Raw genomic sequence first — 24,893 nt, 5'->3', positions numbered from 1 at the left:
TTTTTAATGCTGCCCTGTGTGTGAGATTAAATATTTGTACATTTATATTGTTAAATTTGAATTCAATATTTTAACCTATTGTTGCCCCTCTTGCTTTTGTTCTTCCTCTTTGTTCCTTTCCTCCTTCTTATAGACTCTAAGGTCAGAAGGGACCATTGTGATAATCTAGTCAGACCTCCTGCACACTGTATGCCACAGAACCTCACCCACTCACTCCTGAAATAGATCCCTAACCTCTAGCTGAGTTACTGAAGTCCTCAAATCATGATTTAGAGACTTCAAGTTGCAGATAATTCACCATTTACACTAGTTTAAACCTGCAAGTAACCCGTGCCCCATGCTGCAGAGGTGGGTGAACAACCCCAAGGGTGTCTGCCAATCTAACCAGGGGGGAAATTCCTTTCTGACCCCAACTATGGTGATCAGTTAGACCCTGAGCATGTGGGCAAGACCCAGCAGGCAGAAAGAATTCTCTGTAGTAACTCAGAGCCCTCTCCATCTAGTATCCCGTCTCCAGCCGCTGGGAATTTTTGCTACTGGCCGTCACTGATGGGACATATGCCATCATTCTATCCCCTCCATAAACTTATTGAGCTCAGTCTTGAAGCCAGTTAGATTTTTGTCCCCACTGCTCCCCTTGGAAGGCTGTTCCAGAACTTCACTCCTCTAATGGTTAGAAACCTTTGCCTAATTTCAAGCCTAAACTTGTTGATGGCCAATTTATATCCATTTGTTCTTGTGTTCACGTTGTCACTTAAATACTAGGGAGGGACAGGAGGTGTTTAAGTTATCTCTTTGGTGTATTTATAGAGAGAAAACATATCTCCCCTCAGCCTTCTTTTGGTTACGCTAAACAAGCCAAGCTCTTTTAGTCTCCTCTCATAAGGTAGGTTTTCCATTCCTCGGATCATTCTAGTAGCCCTTCTCTGCACCTGTTCCAGTTTGAATTAATTTTTTATAAACATGGGAGACCAGAAATATAGACAGTATTCCAGATGAGGTCTCACCAGTGCCTTGTATAATGGTACTAACACTTCCTTGTCTCTACCGGAAATACCTAACCTGATGTATCCTGGGACTGCATTAGCCTTTTTTACAACTGTATCACATTGACATCTCATAGTCATGCTATGATCAACCAATACACCCAGGTCTGTCTCCTCTTCTGTGGCTTCCAAGTGATAAGTGCCCAGCTTATAGCAAAAACTCTTGTTGTTAGTCCCTAAGTGCATGACCTTGTACTTTGCACTATTACATTTCATCCCATTTCTATTACTCCAGTTTACAAGGTCACCTTGAGATCTTCTTGTCTGATATTCTGGTCCTCCTTCATATTGGCAATATCTCCCAACTTTGTGTCATCCACAAATTTTATTAGAGCACACTTTTTGTGCCAAGGTTAATAATTAAAATGTTAAATAAGTTTGATCCCAAGACCAGTCCCTGAGGAACTCCACTAGTAACCTCCCTCCACACTGACAGTTACCCTTTCAATCTGACCCATCGTTGTCTCCCCTTTAACCAGTTCCTTGTCCGCCTTTCAACAGCTTTCATCCTATGTCTGTCTATTTTTGCTTCGTTTCTGAATGTTGATACTTCCCTTTTTTCTCTCTCTTCCTCTACCACTTATCCAGTCTTTTGTTCAGTTTCTTTTGTTTTCTTGTCTTCTTCCTCCCCCTTAATCTCTCCTTCCTTATTTCTAGCTCTCTTCAAATGCAGCCTCTTTCTTATAGTTTCTCCTTAATTCCCTTCTTTGACTCTTTCACTCATTCTCTTCTGCTGTCCTGTCCCTATGCCATTCATTCCCCGTGCAGAGCAATAGGCATGAAGGCAGTTGGCCAGAAGGAATCTCTTCTAGCAGACTGGAACTGATCAGTCTGTTTCCTGTCCCCATGGTGGTGCTGCAGGTGACCTTCTCCCCTGGCAAGGAATTCACCACTATCCTCCACATCCACTTATTAGAAGTCAAGGATGGGAGTCCTCTCCTGGCCTGTGCAGTGTCTCAGCCGGCAGTCTGTTGCTATTAGAATTGCCTGTCCCGTGGTCTGTGCCCATATCTGATGCATGAGGCATATGCCCATCAGCCCCATGTTATGGGCTTCTCCAAGCAGACCTCAGGGTATGCAAATACAGAACAGAACCCACTGAATTCAATTTGCCTAAACAAATCTTGCACAGCCTTACTTGTAAACCATTTTAAATATAGGTCTTAAAACCAGTAAGCACTGTTAACGCTGGACAAAGACACTCTGGGTGCCTCTGCTGTGATCCCTGTCAGAATTGAAATAATTTACATCAAAGTCCCCTACCTAGGGGAAGTATAGTCTCATTGTTAAACCATGGTCCCGAAACTGTGAGTGAACTTTACCTACGTTACAAGAGTATTGTGAGCCTTAATTTATTAATGATAGCAAAGTACTTTGAGATTCTTGTGTTGAAGGCGCCATAAAAATGTAGTAATCATAAACTATTACCAGTATAGAAATATAACTACTGCCACCACTACTCCTGCCATTCCTGGATGCCCTCTATGTTCTCGAATATGATGTGATCTAGAATCAAACACTGTGGTTTGAGTCACTTCCTTCAGCCTCCCCAGCCTTACCCATGCTCCTTTTAAGCAGCTGTCCTCTTTCATATTTCGCACGTGTTAAACATGCAGCTTTGCGTAACCACCTTTTACAGCAAAATAAATAAAAGGTACAATGAAAGAACTAAATCCTAAATTAATTTTTATAGAGTCTTATGGAGAACTAGGCTGAGCACCTCAAATTAATTCAAGAGAAAAGATAGACCAGTGTTGCATGGGATTGACATGCTTCTTACAGATGAATGCTAGCAAAGTGCTTGCTTGACCTGAAATTGACCTTGAAATAAAAGGAACAGCTTTATCTAAATAGATCAAAAACAGGCAGACAAAGACTGCCTTGGCCAGAACAAGTTACAATCAGAATGCTTTATTAAACTCTGCTCTTCAATACATGGATTAACCTAACAAATGTACTATTACCAATATGTCTCTGTAGAACTTTATTGATAGAGAAGAACATTTGAGAAAGAGGGAAGGGGGGAAGGCTAGCAGCTTATAAGTATCTCATTTATAATAACAAAAATAGAACACTCAATTTTTCTTAAATTAAAACGTACAGTGGGGAATATTTGGTGTGAAAATATTTTGCTTCAGCTACATTCCAGGGGGCCAGCCTGTAAACACTTAGACACATGGGTCACTTTACTGTGATGAGTCAGCCCATTGAAGTCAACAGGAGTGCTTGCGTGAGTAAATGATTCATTTGCAAGTGTTTGCAGCATAAGTCTCTAGTGCATTACTTCATTTGTTTAATGCTTAAAAGTCTTCCCCCACCTCTAACACTTCGGATTTTTTTTCCTTTGTAAAACTGCATAATAGGCTGATGTGTTTGGAACATTGCAAAGTGAATTGGAATTCCAGTTGTTGATTTGTGTCTGTTTTGTCATTTCTGTTGGTCAGGTCCCTTGAGGTCTATAATGAAAGATCTGCATTCTGATGATAATGAAGATGAATCAGATGAAGCAGATGAGAATGAGAATGACTCTGAAATGGAGAGACCTGTGAATACTCGTGGAGGAAGTAGAGGTCGCAGGTGAGTATCTTGTAACTGCAAACAACTTGAAGCCTGAGGTAGTATGATAGCAGTAGTTATAACAGATTAATTTTTTTTTTAAAGATGAATAGCTTAAGCTCAATAAACAGAGAGGCAATTTTTTCAATTTCTACAAAAAGCATTCATATGCGGTGCCACTTTTAAACTATCAAATCAGATGCTTCCAGACGTGAGCTGCTTCTACACAAAACCCTTTGGTCAGTTTGCACCTGATTCTCCTCTAACTTTCACTGGCTTTACACTCTTGTGACTCTGTTAGGTAGTTTTTGATTCACCTTGGTGTAAGTGAGAGCAGAATCAGGTCCTCCATGCGCAAAGTGTTCTGTACCCCAGCTACAAGTTAACCCACAAATCTTGTGATTGACATATATAAAGCTGTCAGAGTTCATTGTTTTAGAGGGAATTGTCTAAGCAATTTACATGGTGTCCAGTGCATGCAGGATGTATTGCAAGCCCTAGTCCCAAAAATGATGAGGTTTCTGGCCTGATTTTTTATTATCTGTTCTGCATCCCGACTGTGACTTCAGTATGACATAACTAATGAGAAATTCATCATACATTTTAAAGCTGTTGCCATATGTCATTGAAAATCATGTACAAGGTGGAACAGGGGCTCTCAAACTTTTTCATAGCGGGTAGATACCTCATCTTAAAGAGGTTCTTGTGTACTTCTTTTCCTATCCTTCATGATCACATAACACCTGAGTATTAATCTGAGCAGTTGCTTACGTGGAAGAATAATATTAGGAAAGTATTAAATGTATTTTAGCTGTCTCTCTAATGCAGTTTATCATCTGGAATCAAGGAGAAAAGCAGGCCCTATGAACAGCCACCATTCTACAGATATCACTTTGAGAACCTCTGAGTTGGAAGATTAGTGTTAAATATACTTTATAAGACACTTTTTGTCCCATCTGTCTCCAGCTGTAGAGGGGTTTTTTGTTTGTTTGGGAGTGTTAGTGTTCCTAAATAAAACTTTGCAAAACTTAAGACAAATAGAAATGTTTCTCAGTTTTTTAAAACTAAGTTGATAACTTTTTAAAAAAACAAGTAAACATTCCCCTCCATGCAGTGTTTACAGCCTAGGCTTTGCAGCATTGTGAATGAGCATAAGAAACAGAAGGTAAAGTTGATCATTTAGCCCTGGCCTCTCCAAGATAGTGAACTATTAAATTGTAACCCTGTTATGCATGGAGAGAGATTTTTTAAGACGTTTGTAATGACTTAAAAAAATCTAGTAGATATGATTTTTCTTTTCCTCCAAATCCTGTATGTTTCTACTAATGATAATAAGAGAGCCTAGCTTTATGGTGAAGAGATTTAAAAAGACAATTTATTTTTAAACCTGAAATGTTGAAACATCTCTAAAATAGTTTTTTCTGTAAAACATGGCATATGCAAATAATGCAACGGTGTGGCTTATAGCTTTTGTTGACAATTTTACTTTTACCCAGAACTTCATTGAAAAAAACCCAAATCTTTTATTCTGTTTGTTCAAACTAGAAAATGGCATATTGTTTTTGATGTTTAAATAAAACAAAATAGGTTTCATCTTCTGGGATTTAAAAAGAGGGCAACAGTTGAGTAATAGTTAAACACATCTGTCCTCCTTTCCCCAAAATTCCTCCCATTTGGGTCTTTGGGAGAGACTTTGGGAGAGATTGTGTTTCAATTTGCCTGCCACAGGAACAGGGAAGAGGTCCCAGGAGAGCCATCCATCAGGCTCTTGCGGGCTTCCCTTTCTTATTGATTGGGCAGTCATTGTCTGCCCGGTCTCCCCTAATCTCCTTGCTGAATTTTCTACTCTTTCCAATTGCCACTCTTCTAAGTAGTCAGAGTACTTTCTGATAACCAGTAGAACAGTCAGTTGGTAGCCTCAGATTCTCTCCCCAGTCAGCAAAGGAAAGATACATGTGTTTAAAGGTGGGAGGAAGAACCTCCATCAACAACCTCCCTAACTCACTTGTTGGTGACTAAGATGGCTTTTCACAGGTCTAACATCTGCATCAATATAGGATCAGACTGAAGAGGGTTTGGGGGATCCAGCCCCAAGTCTGGATTCATTGTTGTCAGTGAATTGCAGGAATGAGTTTCCCAAAGAGTCTTCCAAACTGCTACTCCTGGGGGCATTCTGTGCCAAAAAATGAAAAAATTCTGCACACAATATTTTAAAATTCAGCAAATTTTATTTGTCAAAATATATACATAATCACAGCCAGTTCCAATTATTTTGGTAATTTATTTCAAAATACTTGTCAGCAAGTATGTCTGTAATACAGAACACACAAAAATTCCCCCCAGGAGTAGAGTTAAAGAAACCCCTATGACAACCCAGTTCCTGTTTCTCTGCCCCCTTCCCCGCCCGAGCCCAGCTGGGGGACCAGACACCCACAACCCTTCCCCGACCAGAGCCCACCTGTGGGTCCCCCCCCAGCCAAAACACCCGAACCCCTTCCTCCCCAGAGCCCAACCGTGGGGCTCCCCCAGCCCAGATACCCGCACCCTCTCTCCCCTCCAGAGCCCAGCTGTGGGGCGCCCCCAGCCCAGACACCCCTCCCCCTCCCCCACAGAGCCCAGGAATCCAGAGGGAGAAACAGCCTGATGCTTGGTCCCAGGCTTGCACCGAGTTTCCTGCGCTGCCCTCTCCTTCCCTCAAGAAGTGCTGGGAACTGCATCTGCCAGGAACCCTCTAGGCCCTCCCCCCGCCTCCCCAGCAGTGTCTTCTATGTGTAAGCTGGCTCTGCGGAGTCCAGTGACCCCTACTGGTGGCCAGTAGCACTGTGGGCCATTTCCATGGGGGAAAGGAAATTCTGTGTGTGCACAATGTTAATTTCTGCAAAATTCTGCATTGCGCAAGGGTGCAGAATTACCCCCCCCCCCCCGGAGTAAACTGCAAAGGAAGCCCATAGATTATTAGTGGGGTATAACTTAATAAGGCAGCTGAAAATTAATAAAATTGAATGTATGCAAAATTCAAATGGTCAGCAGTGATAGTGTATAGAAAATGAACTACAGTAGAACCTCAGAGTTACGAACACCTCAGGAATGGAGGTTGTTTGTAACTCTGAACAAAACGTTATGGTTGTTCTTTCAAAAGTTTACAGCTGAACATTGACTTAATACAGCTTTGAAACTGCACTATGCAGAAGACAAATGCTGCTTTCCATTTATATTATTAGTAGTTTATGTTTAACACAGTACTGTATTTGCCTTTTTTCCCCCATCTCTGCTGCTGCCTGATTGCGTACTTCTGGTTCCAAATGAAGTGTGTGGCTGACTGGTCAGTTCGTAACTCTGAGGTTCTACTGTATTCCTCTTATGTGCAACTTTTTCCCTCCAAATGTCCAATTTCAATCCATCTGTCTCTTAGAGGAAAAACCATCTGTCTTTACAATGCTTAAAGTTTGTAAGTTAATGGGAAACAGACCTTTGCAGGGTTATTGCACGGTAATTCATAGAACCTCATTCCTCTTGCTTTTGAGTCTTATGACTTCGGGGTATAGGATAAAAGGATACAGATAGGATCCCAACAAAGTTGATTATGTTGGTAGTTGCCATGTTTGTGATGCATTAGACCAGTAAGTTCTGAGAACTGACATTGAGAAAGAAAAAGCTCCTAAGAATCTTCAAACTCCCACAGTGTCAGTGTATGTTATTGTGTGTTATGCTGAGCATTGGAGTGGAAAAAGTGCTTTGTCGATCAGAAAAAAGAATATAATAAAATTATTTTCAGATGAACTTATTATATTGTAGATGTCTTAATTAACTTTTAGTGAAGCACTTATAGAAGCAGGAAGTATGCAAGCTTGGAAGGTTATGGAAGGAAGGAAGAGTAGCTGAGGGGAATTCACATTTTGTTCTTTAAAATGTTTTAGGAATTTGTTCTTCCTGCCCACAATTTCCAGGGGGGTCTGCAGTTGGGACACCTGCCTCATTGAGATTCTGTTTACTAGTGACAACTATTAACTAAACAATGTAGCACTTCAGTCATTGAGGTGAAGGATCTATGTGAGGGCAGCTATTCCACTTCTCCATAGTACACCGTTCTTATTCCACTGGTGACTTCTGCTTGTGTGCCTGCCCTTTACTGACAGCACAGCTGCACTTTCAAAATTCCAATAACTAATGACAGCTTGTGTAGCAAAGAACATTCTCAGTGTCCCACCTACAAGTGTGATCTAGGAGCGGCAGTGTGTTCAGCCTTTGTTTTTATATCTGATTTCTGTGGCTCTCTTTTTCCTCAGGGTTAGTCTAAGTGACGGTAGTGACAGTGACAGCAGTTCAGCTTCCTCACCGCTACATCATGAACCTCCACCACCTTTATTAAAAACCAACAACAATCAGGTACAGTGAGGTTCCCTACATACAAGAGTGGTGTATCTGCACTAACAGCTTTGGAGCCAGCCCTGTGCCCTTGATTGCTTTAATTTTCAGACTAAGTAAATAATTTTCTTTTACCCTGAGCGTGAATATATTTGGCTAAACAAATATTCTCTGTAAAGCAGAAGAGCAATGTGTTTGGCAGTATTCTGAGGAAGACAACACTTTTGTGTATATTAAGTCATACTATTGTAAAAGGTAAACTTGTTATGACCTGGCTGTACAGTAGCAGTCCTACTCTCTTGGTGTTACTTTTGCGTCACATATAATCAGGATTTTTGTTTTATTCAGTCTTCATCTCAAAGTTGTAATCAACCATATTAGATAAAGCATTTTGTTATATTTATAGTAAATAACGCTGAGCACTGTCGAAATAGTAGCTAGTCTTTGTAGCACTGTTGAGATCGGTAAGTAGCGTTATCCCATCTGGCAGGTGTAGAAACTGAAAGGGAAGTTAACTGACCCAAATCTACACAATGAGTCAGTAGCAAACAAAGGTTAGAACTCAGGAGGTCCTCATACCTAATCTGTTAGATCACAGCAACTTTTTAAATTAATGGAGTTTTTATAACACATAAGCATACTACAATGTATGCATTTGCTATTACCTTTAAAGCCATTGACATTCACAATGTATAAAGATATATAACTAAAGTCATTTATATACTTGTGTTTGGTGACAAAACAGAACATAAATCTACTGCAGATGAAACTTGGTCACACTCTAAACTCTCATATAAGTTAAATGAGAATAAGTACATGTTTATAGTGGCAATGCAGATAAAATGGATCCACGGTTTTAATAAAAATTTAACTTGTGTGTTACAGATGAGCCTAGACAGCACTTCCTTCAGGAAAATGAATTCTTTTTCCTGACATAAATAATATACCATCCATTCCTTTTCCAATAACACATAAGTGTATCTTTGCTAACAGCAATATGTGAATAATTTGTTTATATCAATTAAATTAGGATATGCTGCAGAAAAGGAGACATGCTCTGTGTTTAGCAGGAACACCTGTAATAACAATAAAGAAGTCCATGTGATTTCAGTGTCAGTGAGTATTAATAGGATCAATCAAAAATTCTCCAATTATTTTAAAATTGATTTCTACATGAACTTTGGAGAGAGAGCACTTTTACAAACATACATAAAGTGACATTTCCATTTCCTTTCAGCTATCACTTAATTATGGGCAATCTTCCTTTGGAGACTGGAGTGCAAGAAAAATGAATTATCTTTTTATAGGGATAACCAAAGCTGGTTGCTTTTTGAAAATCTCACCTGGTTTTTGCAGGGAAATAATAACTGTATCTTTCTCTCTCACTAGGCACAATCCATTTGGCCACTGTCTCTCATGCCATGCCTGTCTACTCCAGTGAGCACCATAAACTCCCATGTGCTCATTTGGTTTCTCCAAACAGCATGGAGTATTTAAGGAGATACCAATTGGAAGTGAATAGCTCACTATCTTAAAGCATTCACACACTGTCTTAACAGATGAGGTAGAAAGTATACTTTGGGGAATGGTCAGGGCTACCTGTACTAGAATTCCAATTGTGTTAGTCAGAACCATATTTAAACATGGTTCTTGCCAGCAAGGTACTGCCATGATCTTCCTGACTGGTATAAACAGGTCTGTATTACAAAATAGGTTCACAGTACAGAACCATACTGTTACAGATTAGGGAAAACATTACCCTGTACAGATTAGTGAATGAAAGAATCAGTTTCAGGCAGGTTTGAGCGTTACAAACACTGAGTTAATATGAGCCTTTGTAGAAGCGTTCTCTAACCTGTATAGTGACACATCTCATCCAAACTAGGGTGCTTCGGATATTGGAGAGAATGACCTACGGCATGTGGGGAAGCTACTGGATTTCAATAGCCACATTTGGCAGATTATAAGTGAGCAACTCCTTCAAGCTTTATCTGTGTCCCAGGCTAGTGAAATCATATGAAAACCATTTCTGATGTTAGGGCTATCATGTATCAAAATTTCATAACTCCTTGGTAAACTGATAAAAGCTTTTTCCCTTTAAAAATAAACAAATACGAGAAAAACAAAAAACAAAGGAATACCTGAAAAGCCTGGCATTTTGCCCAGAAGCATTCACATTTTGTCAAGACAAGATTTATCTTCCTCCACCCCAAACTGCAATAGCCCTGGGCTTGTTAAATCTAAGAATTATTTTCAGGTGAGCTTCATGTGTTGCAATTCTGGGCACGTACCACCCTTTCTAAAATAAACAGTTAGTTAGGATAAAACAGACCTATAGTCTTCTTGTCTGTGTTGGAAAGTAGCTGCACACTTCTCTCTCTCTCTCATTTATAAGGTCTCAATCACCCTAGGTAACAGCTAGTGGGATCTGTGGGGACTATGGAAGTTGGGGGAGATACTAGGAGTTGGTGGGAACTGATGAAAGGCCCATGTTGGGGCATAAGGGTATCAAAAAATCTTCATTTTTAACAAGCCCTGACTGAGTAATTTTCATTTTGAAGTTGGTGTTATGTTATGATAACCCAGCACGTTGTTAGGGCAAACTGTGCTACTGGAGAGATATTCTTTGTGATGAGGTGTTAAACAGCAAACCTAATGATTTGTGACCATTAAACAGCCCATGACACTTTTCACAGCAACTGGCCACACTCCAAACTAGGTAATAATAATCTGATTACGTAAACTCAGTTTCAAATGGAAAAAAATCCCATTCCTCACATCTGTCCTAAAACTGTCATGTAGTAGCATTGTGTACTCTTGACTATTTGACACATCCTTTACCTAGAGGTGACTAAATTTCAGCATTTGTTGAAGAGTCACGGGTATATAATATAACTCTATAGGCCCAAGTTTGTAAAGTAGCTTGTAATCATACTGGATGAAAGGTACTATGTCAATGCGTGATCATTATCTTTGATTAAACACTCTTTTTGCACAATTGCAGCTCGTCCAAACACTAGATTAGCTACATTTCAAAAACTGTATCCTTCAGAAAAGGCAGACAACAATAAAGATAATAAGAAAACATATTAATCATACTGCACATTAAATGCATGTAGTCTTTACCAAGGAGGTAGGGTTTGCCTCAGCACTCTGCATATATTCAAAAATTTAGACCTCTTAACCTGCGAAAGTTCTAATGAAGACCATACAAAAAACAGTGCAGGAAACTTTAAAATGATATAGAATCAATTTATTTAGTATCAGTATTACTCTTATAACCATCTCTTCATGATTCAGCATTTTGTGATGCAAGTTACTTCTAAAAGAAAAGAAGATTGAGTAGCTTTGTTAGGTCAAAGATTCTGAAGGGTTATTTGCAAGGTTTGGTTGTGGTTTCCTGCAGATATTTTTATATTCTTTGTTTTTATGTAACAGCATTTTTTAAATGTTTTCTTAATTTTTTAAAATTCATACAGCCCAAAGATGTACTTAATACTTGCAGCATTTTCTGTTTCTTTTCCAGATTCTAGAAGTGAAAAGTCCAATAAAACAAAGTAAATCTGATAAACAAATAAAGAATGGTGATTGTGATAAGGTAAATATGAGTGTGATGGCAATAAAGTATTTAGAAAGCCACATTAAGTTATTATATTTTCTCTTCTACATCCCTTTTACAGTATTATTTTTGTTACAAAACAGAAAACTCACTGGTTAGTATATCTCTGCTCTGAGTGTTTCTTAAATACAGCAGTGTGCTTTTCTCTTTTTCTCTTTGTAAGCATTGTCCCCTCAAAGCTTTGGCAAATTTAGCTGGGTGGGGATCTACCACCTATTGTTTGTTTTATGTATACAGCACCACAAATATGCATAGCGCTTTATAGAACAAATAAAAGACAGTTCCCACGCTAAAGATCTTACAATATAAGTCTCAGGCAATCAATAGAAATATTTTACAGAATCCTTTCCAAGGGCTGGTGTTCACTAGAAAATGAGAGTGTGATATAACACATTAACTAGCATTACACTAAGCATACATTAGCATACAGAGGGATTATCGTGCTTAAATTTGTCAGCTGGCCATGGTTAAGTGCATTCTAACATGGGTTTTAATGTTGTGTTAGTTAACATAGCGTAATCTCCCAGTGTGTGCCCCAAAATGGTTTAGAATTTACGAGTAGTAACCTCGTTGTGCTACCACGAGTCTGAGACTCCTAATTTGGTTTCCCATTCCCAGATTGTCTCTGACCTAGAACATAGCACTGCTTTGTTAGACCAGCAGTTCTCAGTCTTTTCCATCCCATGATCATGTGTTACAATGGGGAAAAAAAGTAACCATGAAAAAGAGGAAGGATGATTATGACCCTCTGCCCCCTCCCCATCAGACCAGTTTTCAACTCCCTTGGAAGCTGTGACCTCCAGGTTTGGTACCCATGTGTTACTTCATAAATGCTAGTGGGCAGCCATAGATGAGATGAGATGTAAATGAGTTTTATTGTGGTAGGGAGTAGAAGGATTTGCCCCTAATGTGAATTAGTGTTTAAGTTCCAAGAGAGTTGGGGGGGGAGTTTGATCCCCTCTGAATAACCAGCTCACTTTTTTTTACACGTGCCTTCATGCATCTTAAAACCTCCTGCCCATTATTCAACTTGCTCTTCAGGATTCAGTGGCTCATCAATTTCAAAAATGGCCCTTGGTGATAGAATGCAAACTTCTGTCATACTGGAGAACAAACAGGATTTTGTGAAATTCTTTTAAATATCTGATATAGTGAAATTACTTCAAAGGCCTGTTAAAGTTTTTCAGCATTATGAAGTAAAAAGGTTTAACTGGTGGTTGCTTGGATCACATACTGATTAGTTGGTTGGAGTTAAATGTTTAGTTCCCTTGCCAAACCAAAGAGAACAAGTCAAATGAGAATACAAATGCTGTTGCAAATACTCTGTACTAAATCTGGAGTTTGTGGAAATACACAACTGTTCCTTAACAGGTTCTTTGTTGGGGGGGGGATTGTTTTCAGGCATATCTCGATGAACTAGTAGAGCTCCACAGAAGATTAATGACATTGAGGGAAAGGCATGTACTGCAACAGGTGAGGAGAGCTCTTGTGCAGTATCAGAGTGCTCAGCAAAGTCAAGAAGCCAAATCTGTTCTTCCTCTTTTAACCTAAAGCTTTATAATCTGACTTCAGAGTTCTCAGGCCTGAGACTGCATAATATATTGCCTATTAAGAATGTTAATATGACCTAAAGAACTATATTACACACATTTTTTATTCCATTGCCACATACGAGCACACTTTTGAGTTGGAATCGATCCCCTTGAGTTTTCCAGATTTATTGAGAGATATAAAAATGGTGCTTATTTGAGCTGAACGTTGTCACTAATTTACAATATTGATCAGTACATTTCTCAAGCCGCTGATTCATGAAAATTGGACACAGGCCAATAAAATATGATCTGTGGGAGGGCAAAATGAATAGAAATATTGTACAATTGGGCAAGAATCCTGTTTATTTTTTGGAAAACCATGATGAAATCCTTGGTGAAAAGCAAGTAAATACAGTTTCTAAGAGTAATCATGAAAACAAATGTCACTTTATGGTAAAACACAGTATATTCATTACTTAATCTTCCTCAGTCATGGGAGACAATTGATTACTTTGGTGTAAACTAGTTGGTCAGAACTAAAAAAGCTTCAAATACTCTGATAGCATTATATAGTGGTAAGAAATGACTTACATTATATTCTCTCTGCATTCAGTGATCTCGGCATTGTCAGGTACTGTTGGATTACAAATGGATGAAACAAGAGATGAAACAATTCACATTATTAACAAAGCAGAAGTAATTGTAGTACAGATGGCTTTATTATGTTTACAGCAATTAGATACCACAGTGATAGGCACTTTATTGAGATTTTTACTCCTTCCAATTGATTGCAATCACTCAGTAAATTTCTCAACACTTGCATAATAATAACAAAATACTTTACAGACCTTCAGCATTAATCCATGAGTGCATATTTGCTCACACATTCTTTTGTGACTGATCATCAGAAAGTAGTGCAAGTTCAGTATAACATAGAAGATCTCAGATTTGGATATTTCTAGTTAAACAGGACCTCGGCTGACTGTGTCAAATTTAATTTCTAAGTTTATTCTTGTCCAAGTTTAGTGTGTCTTTAACATATTGTTGTTTCCAATCACACTTTGCCGCTAGCGTTCATTGCTCTTCATTTGCCAATTGAAGGAGCTTCTCTCACCAAGAAAAATGGTGGGAAAGACCAACTCCAGAAGGGCTTGCATAACTCATCACAGCATAGGACCTAGGGGGCTGGAAGTGGCAAGTGAAAAATTTTTTAAACCACCTTTAAAACCGTCAACACAAATAGGAGACGGAGGTGAAAGTAAGCCAAAAAAATAAATAGGGAAATGGGTAGGATAGTCCAAGTTGTGTCAGTAATTTTACTGTTTCTCTTCTTGGCCTAATGGTGTTGAAGTTTCTTATGGAGGTGAGTTTTCTGTCATTGGTGGAAAGATGGTGGTTTAAGTCATGGAAGCACCTTTTGTGTCTGATATTGGAGCATTACTGGTGTTGGAGAGGTTACTTGCTTTGATTCCTCACTCCCTTGTTAGAAAACCAGGATTGGGACCCTCTGAAGAGTGACAGAATTTAAATGGGGATCCTCAACTTCCCATTCTGACTACGAAGAGTAAAGAAATGTAAAAACAAAACCCCATGAATTATGAACTGACTTCAAGATTCCCCAGGGCAAATGTTGTTTTATACTAATTGACAGGTTTCAGAGTAACAGCCGTGTTAGTCTGTCTTTGCAAAAAGAAAAGGAGTACTTGTGGCACCTAACCAATTTGGTTAGTCTCTAAGGTGCCACAAGTACTCCTTTTCTTTATACTAATTGAGTTTCTCAGAGGATTGAAAGCACTCATTCTTTGACCTTTGCTTCATAATGCATGTGAAGAGTGTGATTATGATACCATAATGCATGTCTCAACCTGGCTTAGTGCCTGATGAACTCCTGTTATAAAAGTTAGGTTTATTAAGTACCAATACTATCCTTGTGAGATCGTTGTTCTACAAATCCTGTCCCTGAGCTGTGAATGTGCCCCAGGCTGTTAGTACAGGTCCAATGAAAGTTGAATTTATGGAAGGGTTATTCAGGCCAAGACAGCGGTAAAATGTTATTTTGCTGATGTAGCTAGGAGTTGTAAAATATTGGCCACAAAAGGCTTCTGCCATCCAATTAAACTAGAAAAAAGAGCAAGAGTAGTTACGCATTTTCTATGTTAGCAAACCCTCTCTGACACCAGGACTTATTTATAGTAGTAACTTCATATAGAAAAATCTCTTAATGCCTTGATTGTTGGTAACAGGACTTTACCGTTAAAGAAACCTTTGATCGGTCCATATTAGAGAGGAGCAGAGGAGGAAATATGGGAGAGAGAAACCGGAGTCTGTCTATGTAGGGTTTTAAAAATGAGGGCAGTTTTGAAGTGGAACCTAGGATGGAATTGAAGGACTATGGAGAGAGATTGGAGAAACACAAGGAAGAGGGTACAAGACGGGAAGCCTCCTGATTCATACTGAGAAAGTGGGGCAATCAGCTAGTTATCTTAGGTGCATGTACATGAACACAAGAAGCCTGGGAAACAAGCAGGAAGAATTGGAAGTCCCTGCACAATGAAGGAACTATGACGTGACTGGAATAACAGAAACTTGATGCGGCAATTCACATGGCTGGAGCACTGCCATGGATGGGTATAAACTGTTCAGGAAGGAAAGGTACGGGGAGAAACATGGAGGAGTTGCATTGTATGTAAGAGAGTGGTATGATTGCTCAGAGCTCCAGTTTGAAACTGGAGAAAAGCCTGTTGAGAGTCTTTGGGTTAAGTTTAGAGGCAAGAGCAACAAGGGTAATGTCGTGGTATTTGTGTGTGCTATAGACCACCGGATCAGAAGGATGAGGTAGATGAGGCTGTCTTCAGACAACTAACTGAAGTTTCCAGATCACAGGCCGTGGTACTAATGGGGGGTTTCAATCACCCTGACATCTGCTGGGAGAACAATATAGCAATGCACAGACAATCCAGGAAGTGTTTGGAGTGTGTCGGGGACAACTTCCTGGTACAAGTACTGGAACAACTGACTAGGGGCCGTGCTCCTCTTGACCTGCTGCTTACAAACGGGGAAGAATTTGTAGGGGAAGTAGAAGTGGGTGGCAGCAGTGACTATGAGATGGTTGAGATCAGGATCCTCACAAAAGGAAGAAAGGAGAGTAGCAAAATACGGACCTTGGACTTCAGAAAAGCAGACTTTGACTCCCTTAGGGAACTGATGGATCCCCTGGGAAGTTAATATGAGGGGGCAAGGAGTCCAGAAGAGTTGTCTGTATTTTAAAGAAGCCTTATGGAGGGCGCAGGAACAAACCATCCCAAAGTGCAGAAAGAATAGCAAATATGGCAGGCAACCAGCTTGACTTAACAGTGAAATCTTCGGTGAGCTTAAACTCAAAAAGGAAGCTTACAAGAAGTGGAAATTTGGACAGATGACTAGGGAGGAGTATAAAAGTATTACTCGAGCATGCAGGGGTGTAGTCAGGAAGGTCAAAGCACAATTGGAGCTGCAGCTAGCAAGGGATGTGAAGGGTAACAAGAAGGGTTTCTACAGGGATGTTAGCAACAAGAAGAAGGTCAGGGAAAGTGTGGGACCTTTACTGAATGGGGGAGGCAACATAGTGACAGATGATGTGGAAAAAGCTACAGTACTCAATGCTTTTTTTTGCCTCAGTCTTCACAGACAAGGTCAGCTCCCAGGCTGCTGCACTGGGCAACACAGTATGGGGAGGAGGTGAGCAGCCCTCAGTGGTGAAAGAACAGGTTAAGGACTATTTAGAAAAGCTGGATGTGCACAAGTCCATGGGTCCAGATCTAATGAATCCAAGGATGCTGAGGGAGTTGGCTGATGTGAATGCAGAGCCATTGGCCATTATGTTTGAAAATTCGTGGTGATTGGGGGAGGTCCCAGACATTGGAAAAAGACAAATATAGTGCCCATATTTAAAAAAGGGAAGAAAGAGAATCTGGGGAACTACAGACTGGTCAGCCTCACTTCAGTCCCTGGCAAAATCATGGAGCAGGTCCTCAAGGAATCCATTTTGAAGTACTTGGAGAAGAGGAAGGTGATCAGGAACAGTCAACATGGATTCACCAAGGGCAAGTCATGCCCGACCAACCTGATTGCCTTCTATGATGAGATAACTGGATCTGTGGATATGGGGAAAGCGGTGAATGTGATATATCTTGACTTTAGCAAAGCTTTTGATACGTTCTCCCACAGTATTGTTGCCAGCAAGTTAAAAAAGTATGGTTTGGATGAATGGACTCTAAGGTGGATAGAAAGCTGTCTAGATCGTCTGGCTCAATGGGTAGTGATCAATAGCTCTAGGTCCAGCTGGCAGCTGGTATCAAGTGAAGTGCTCCAGGAGTCAGTCCTGGGGCTTGTTTTGTTCAACATCTTCATCAAGGATCTGTATGATGGGATGGATTGCACTGTCAGCAAGTTTGTGGATGACACTAAACTGGGGGGAGAGGTAGATATGCTGGAGGGTAGGGATAGAGTCCAGAGTGACCTAGACAAATTGGAGGATTGGGCCAAAAGAAATCTGATGAGGTTCAACAAGGACAAGTGCAGAGTCCTGCACTTAGGAAGGAAGAATCCCATGCACTGCTGCAGACTGGGGACCGACAGGCTGAGCAGCAGTTCTGCAGAAAGGGACCTGGGGATTACAGTGGATGAGAAGCTGGATATGAGTCAGCAGTGTGCCCTCATTGCCAAGAAGGCCAACGGCATATTGGACTGTATTAGTAGGAGCATTGCCAGCAGATCGAGGGAAGTGATTATTCCCGTGTATTCAGCACGGGTGAGGCCACACCTGGAGTATTGCGTCCAGTTTTGGTCCCAACACTACAGAAGGGATGTGCACAAATTGGAGAGAGTCCAGCAGAGGGCAATGAAAATGATTAGGGAGCTGGGGCGTATGACTTATGAGGAGAGGCAGAAGGAACTGGGCTTATTTAGTCTGCAGAAGAGAAGAGTGAGGGGGGATTTGATAGCGGCCTTCAACTACCTGACGGGGGGTTCCAAAGAGGATGGAGCTCAGCTGTTCTCAGTGGTGGCAGATGACAGAACAAGAAGCAATGGTCTCAAGTTGCAGTGGGGGAGGTCTAGGTTGGATATTAGGAAACACTGTTTCACTAGGAGGGTGGTGAAGCACTGTAATGGATTACCTAGTGAGATGGTGGAATCTCTATCCTTAGAGGTTTTTAAGGCCCAGCTTGACAAAGCCCTGTCTGGGATGATTTAGTTGGTGTTGGCCCTGCTTTGAGCAGGGAATTAGACTAGATGACCTCCTGAGGTCTCTTCCAACCCTAATCTTCTGTGATTCTTTGGGAGGAGGTTATGGTCTCTTTTGGTATACAGGAGAGCAAGCAGCAGTATTCTGCATGTGATAGTCTGAAGAGCAGGGACATAAAGGGTTGCAAGTCAGAGGAAGAAGAAATGAAAGCATAGATCAGGACTTTAGCGGGGTTAAAGTTGAAGCAGATATACTTGTAGGCCATGCTGAATATCTGATGAGAGATGTAGCCTTGCAGAATTGAGGACTATGGAAGGAGGAGGAAAGTTTTGCAGTCTTACTTGTTACCAAGTCGATGCATGGTGATGGCAAACAGGAGTTCTCAGCTGAAGAACAAAGGAAGAAAGATGTAGCTGGTCGAGGATGCTGCTCTTGCCCAAGAGAAGCAATTCTCTGAGAGACAATTAGTTGAAGAAAGCTGAGTTGAGTCCACAAGTTTGAGGGAGGGAGAGCAGACAAGAGTATTATTATATGACATTATAGATGTCAAATTATACATATTTGAGTAATATCAGTGTAAAGGTGGTAGTTAAGGCTAAAGGTACCTATGAAGTGGCCAAGAGGGAGACTGTAGATGCAAAAGATTAGATGACCAAGAACTGGGACACATGGGAAATCTATTTACTAGTATTTGTTTATGGGGGTGGGGGAAGGTGGGAGGGCGTGCTACCAGATAGAAATTACAACAAAAATCACATTTAAAAAAAAATCTTCCCCATTTTCTCTTCTAGGGAATATGTATGATAAATGGAAGGGACTGAGATTTCTTCTAATAATGCAACAGCTTTTATGCAATTAGAAGTAAAACAGCAGCAGATTAAGTTAGCCATTTAACAGTACTCAAGCTTACATCTCGACCAATGGATTCATACTTAGTCACCATGGGTGAAATCCTGACCCCATTGAAGTCACTAGGAATTTTGCCATCAAATTCAATGGGCCAGGATTTCACCGCATGCGTTTAGGCGCAAGGGGACACATCCTCCACTCATGTAAGCTGTCATAGTTCTGTCAAAGTCAAGGGCTTTTCCAAAACACTGAGCACCATTGGGTATGTCCACACAGTCCATGGGAGCGAGCCTTCCAGCGTGGGTTAACAGACTCAGGCTAGTGGGCCTTGAGGTCTAGAAATAGCTGTTTAGACAGCGCTTTCAAGCTCTGGCTCGGGCTGGAGCTTGGGCTCTGAAGCCTAGGGATGGGGAGTGATCAATGGAAATCACACGTGCTCAGCACCACTGAAAAACAAGCCATTCATTTAGGTATCTAAATACAGATTTAGGTGCTTAATTTCAGGAAGCACCCAAGTTTTGAAAATGTGGGCATCTGAGGGAAGCTTGCAAATCTGGGAACTATCAAATGGTTTAAAACCCTCCATACATCGAAAATGGGTTTGTCATTTGCACTCTAGTCCCCTCATGCAGACATGCTCATTTTCTTGTTTAAGACAGATAAATTGTTGTGGCATGATGGATGGTGATAAAACTGAGCTGGAGCAACATTGTGTAAACAAAATTGTACATTAAGGCAGAAAAGCAAAGCTCACAAATGGGATATTTTTGGACTTTGCTGCCTGGATACTTGGAATAAAACGATTTAATGTTGTGTTTCTAACATTATAACTGTCAGGCTTCCTGGCAACTAATCTAAACCTTTATTCTTTTTCTAGTATTTTTGAATAGTATAAGGATGTGTGTGCTAATATTATAAGTCATGAACACTACTCTCGTTGGCAGGCACTCAAGAACTCCAAAATTTTAGAAGCTTTTCATAGAACTGTCGGGGTCTATCCTGATGTATTTTTGTACATCCCTTAAAACTTTTGGGGTTCATTTCACTCTGATTTATCAGGTGTCCTTGACACAGTGGATATACTTCTTGAGACCAGGATGAGGGATAGGGTTAAAATGTTTATATGACTTAGTCTGGGGCTTAAAAAGCCTGGAGTAGATACTGCTCAATAAAAGAGGTTTTTAATCTCATTTTTAAAGTGTATTGTGTTTCTTAAAAATGCATCTGTTAACACTCCTAAGTGTTTTTATATTTCAAAATCAAGTATATTGTTATGGAAGTTAGCCAAGGGTACTGTTCTGACACAGTATCACAGGGAAACATATTAAACAGAATTCTTCTAAGGAGGGTTACCTCTCACCTTCCCCAATGTACATAAACTTGATTACCAGCTAGTTGTTGTATTTGGAGACGATGCGTTAGTGATGTGGATTACATTCCTAACTTTACAAAAGGAGGCTGGATTTCTTCCCATGTTCCTGTCACAAGAGAGGACTGAGGACTCTCTAAAAGAGAGAAGTTTCCACATATCACAGTTTTTTGCTGTCTGGTATCTAGTATTTTGCTTCATCATTTAAAATTTTGCTCTGAATTTCAGTGTAGGACCTGAGGAGATGGGAAAGGTTGTGGGTGGGTGGGTTGTTAATGATAAAATGGATAGATGAAGTAGAAAGTATTAGATTAAAAGTCCCAAAAAACTGAAAAAACTGAAGCTGAGAGGCACAGCTTTAAATGAAGTGCTGATAAACCAGAATCAATTCCAGGGGCAGTATCTGAACTTGGATTTTCGGTGTTCAGAGTTCTGGTCTAATTTAAATCCAAACTGAACCTTTTTCCCCACCTGGGGAAAAAGAATTTGTGTAGTTAGAAAGAGCAGTTTTAATTCTGAGAGGCGTTCTTCTCTCTCACTTTTACCTTGTTTCCAAATGGTGCAGTCCAATCCTCCAATTCACAACCCCACTCCACATTATTTCATTTAGCATTAGTGTTGTAAGCCTCTTCCTCTCTGGTACAGGGAGAAAGAACCATTTGTTGAAAGAATAAAAATGGGAGGAGAAATTAAACAAATGTTGTCTTTGGACTAGTCACTGCTTTATTTTTTAAAATAAGTTATTTACATTGCACTACAACTATTGTATTTTTTACCAGGTTTGTCATTCTAATCTATATTCTGTCCATCATTTGTAATCGGAGTGTTTTCCTTCTACTGTTGGAAAAGGAACAACAATTTAGATAGTGTGCTCAAAAACAAAATAAGGCACCTATAACAACAGATTGTTTCATATAGGGATGGATCAGAATCCATTATCTAACCTCACGAAAGCTTGCAGGTTTTAAATAAAAGAGCTCTCCTACACTGCAATGAAACACCCGCAGCTGGCCCATATCAGCTGACTCAGGCTCAAGGGGCTTGGGCTGCAGGGCTTTACAATTGCAGTGTAGCTGTTTAGGCCATATGCCCATCGTAATTGTGTGGAAACGTATTTTAATACAGCATAGCGTAATGTGGACAGTATGATGCAAAGTTTTAGTGAAACTGATAGATGTTTGTCTGAATAAAATTTAAACGGGCTGTAATCTAAAATTCAGAAAGAGTAACTTACCTAAGTCTCATACTAAATTGGTAAAATTCAACATCAAATCAAAAGTAGAACTGCATGTGCAGAAAATGTTTGTTACAGCAGTACCCAGAGCTTCTAATCAGGATCATGGCCCCATTGTTCTACATGGTTTACAAATGCATACAAAAGCAGAGTCCCTTGCCCATAAGAGCTTACAGGCTAAGAAACAATTTACGTAAATATCTCCAGTCTTGATCTATCCAGCATTTAAAAAAATCTCCTTAACAGTTGCCCATATAAAAAAAATTCTACACAAATATCCACATTTTCAAGATAAGCAACGTCTTGAATATTTTTATAGTGTCAAATGTACCAACATTTTTTTTTCAAAATAGTTTAAGTTCATTAGTCTTGTAAAGCGGGGAGCTAAATTCATCTATATACTCTTTGCTCATACTGTAGGTTCCAAAATCCCCTCACATCTGTAATATTTGACAGTTGCATTTGCAGAGTGGTTAAATGATATTGTGCCAAGAAGTTTCAAGTGCATTTGAAACTCTTGGGGAAATAGACATTTGAACTGAACCTTTTTCTTTCAATATACTAAACAAAGGGGTTATTTTTCCTCTTCCTCAGAAAATGAAATATATGTTTCTGTTTGCTCCTTTTCTGCTTCCTCTCATCCTAAAACTGAGTGTGAAGGCTTTTTCTCTATAAAATCCATAAACCACTATTTATTACACTATTGGGTTGCCAAGCACAATCCAGTTGGCCAAGACAGAGTTGTAAGACCTCAGTAATGCTGCTGTAGAAATTCATTCTGTAAGCGTGACAATTGTGTGTGTTCTTTTCAAGGAAAGTCATAACCACAGTTTAATTACCAGTCATCTCACTGTTTAGGAAATGAGTCGTGAGAATTAACTCTAAAGCGGAAGATGAAGTTTCTTTAGACAAATCAGAAGTTTCTTATACTTAGTGGCATTGACTTTTAAAAAGATCCAACTCAGAAAAGCTAGGGTTGTAATGCTTGAAGTCAGGGAATGAAAAACAATCTAGTTGAAAAAGGGCTAACTCCTAAACAATGGAACAAATCCTGTGCAACAAGGATTTGCTCCATATAACTTGATTCTTGGGCTGGGATAAGGAATTCTCTACCCCAACTAAATGAGCTGTGTATAGCTTGGGTGTGGCTAAACATGTGGAATGGACATGACAAATGAGCATTTCTAAATTCCCAGACAGATAGAAATGGAAAGAATGTGGAGAGAAGTAGCGGTCCTCTCTGCTCCCTCTGTGACTTTATTCCAGATAATCCATGTGATTGTAGATTCACTGGCATTGCAGCTGCCATGGTACCACATCTCCCTCAGTGTGCCAGCTGAAAGAGGTGCCTTGGGGTTCTGCCTAATGGAAAGCAGGTGCATGTGGAGTCTGATTCCATGAACTATCACTTGCCCCTTCCTCACTGTCAACATTTAACAAATAATGGTATTGCTCTCCTAAGTGTGACTAGTTTGTCTAGATACACGCCATATAGCATACATTTATTCAGAGTTAAATTTTATAGAAAATCAGCTTTCAGCATAACTGCTCCTTCCAGATATAAATGATCTTTTATGCAGGCTATGTCTATGCTGGCAATTGAATGACAAAACCTTTGTCTTTCAGAGGTGTAAAACCCCCGCCCCCCCCCATACCCGAAAGACAAGTTTTGTTGCGACAAGTGCCGCTATGAACAGTGCATTGTCAGCAGGAGCGCTCTCCTGCCGACAACGCAAACGCCGCTCGTTGGGGGTAGAAGTTTTTTTTTGCTAGGAGAGCCGACAAACAGTGGCTACACTGCACGACTTTTAGCAGCACAGCTGTGACGACACAGCCATGTCGCTAAAAGCTGTGTAGTGTAGACGTAGCCTTAGTGTGAAATGAACTAGCTCACGTATGTCCTTCACCATTCCTGGCGGGGCCCACCGCCCCTTTTCTGGCTGGACATGTTTGAACACTAGGTAATCTGACCAATATGTTGCATCACCAGCTAAAGGAGTTTCCCCTTTTCTTCTTGAGTAGATTAGATTAGTTTGTGGTTTAACTTTAAACACCTGTTTTGCTTTAAAATATATCATACTTGATGTAGAGTTGTTAATCCAAAAGATGTAGTGGATATTCCTGGAATTAACAATTGATGCAAGATCTGTTGAGATTTCCACTGTAACTGAATTTGTGTTTTTGTGAAGTTTTGTTTTAAACTGGTAACTATTTTGTAAGGATTGTTCCCCTCCTCCAAGAGTTTACGGGATCCCAACAGTCATCAAAGGCCAAATATTACATAACAAGCTTGATAACATTATCAAAGTGTCCGGTAAACCAGACCACGTATGGGAAAACAGACACCAAACATACATAAGACGTTTTATAAACAGATCTGTTGTTATTTTTTATTAGGTGCCCCTAGGTGGACATGGGCTCCATTATGCTAGGTGCTGTTCAAACACACAAAAAGACTGTCTCTGTCCCAAACAGTTTACAATCTACTACTAGTCGATTTAAATATACACAGATATATAATTAGCTTTAATGTAAGTATATTTATTGCAGTAGCTTACGACAGTGCCTCTTTCCTTCTCTTTTACCATTTTGTCTTAGCCTGTGGTACTCAATTTCTGTCTTGTAAAACCCTTTGACCTTGTTTTCCTCTTTAAAGGTAAACATATTACAAATATTTGTACTTGCAAAAGGTTTAATACCAATCATGTCCTGTAATAACAGAATTCCTAGCTATGAGCCAGATAAATGCACTGGGCAAAAATTTTAGCTCCATGCCTCCCAAAGACTTTTAAAAATAATTAGTTAGCAATTTGTGAAAGGCTTTTAAGATTTAAAAAAAAAACCTCTTCGCAGTGCTAATAATTATTGTTAAGTGTTAATTCCAGCTGGAAGTTAGCTGGCGTTTGGCCTTAGTTTTGGATACCCTTATTTGTTATGTTCTGGGGGAACAAACAGGTGTAGTTTGAATTAAGATTCTGTTTTGTCAAAACTACTAGAACTTCAGGGGAGGGATGGAAGGGGAATTTAACATAAAAGGTTCTGATTTTGTTCCATTTGTTATTTTGGAATTGTGGTCTTGTGGACTTGTTCATATTCATT

General features: G+C 39.9%; 1 protein-coding gene across 1 annotated transcript in view; it reads left to right on the top strand.

Annotated features, from left to right (window-relative positions):
• MLLT3 (MLLT3 super elongation complex subunit) overlaps positions 1-24,893 on the top strand; it is a 220,951-nt gene that overhangs the window by 195,821 nt on the left and 237 nt on the right. Inside the window, exons 9-12 of the mRNA XM_077816451.1 lie at positions 3,491-3,623; positions 7,889-7,988; positions 11,494-11,565; positions 12,988-13,059. Of these exons, the coding sequence (XP_077672577.1) occupies positions 3,491-3,623; positions 7,889-7,988; positions 11,494-11,565; positions 12,988-13,059 (377 nt within the window). The remainder of the gene's footprint in view (positions 1-3,490; positions 3,624-7,888; positions 7,989-11,493; positions 11,566-12,987; positions 13,060-24,893) is intronic.

This window comes from Eretmochelys imbricata, chromosome 5 (genome assembly GCF_965152235.1).
Source record: "Eretmochelys imbricata isolate rEreImb1 chromosome 5, rEreImb1.hap1, whole genome shotgun sequence".
Lineage (NCBI taxonomy): Eukaryota > Metazoa > Chordata > Testudines > Cheloniidae > Eretmochelys > Eretmochelys imbricata.
Note: the sequence above shows the minus strand (reverse complement) of the source record. Positions and strands in the feature narration are given on the sequence as shown.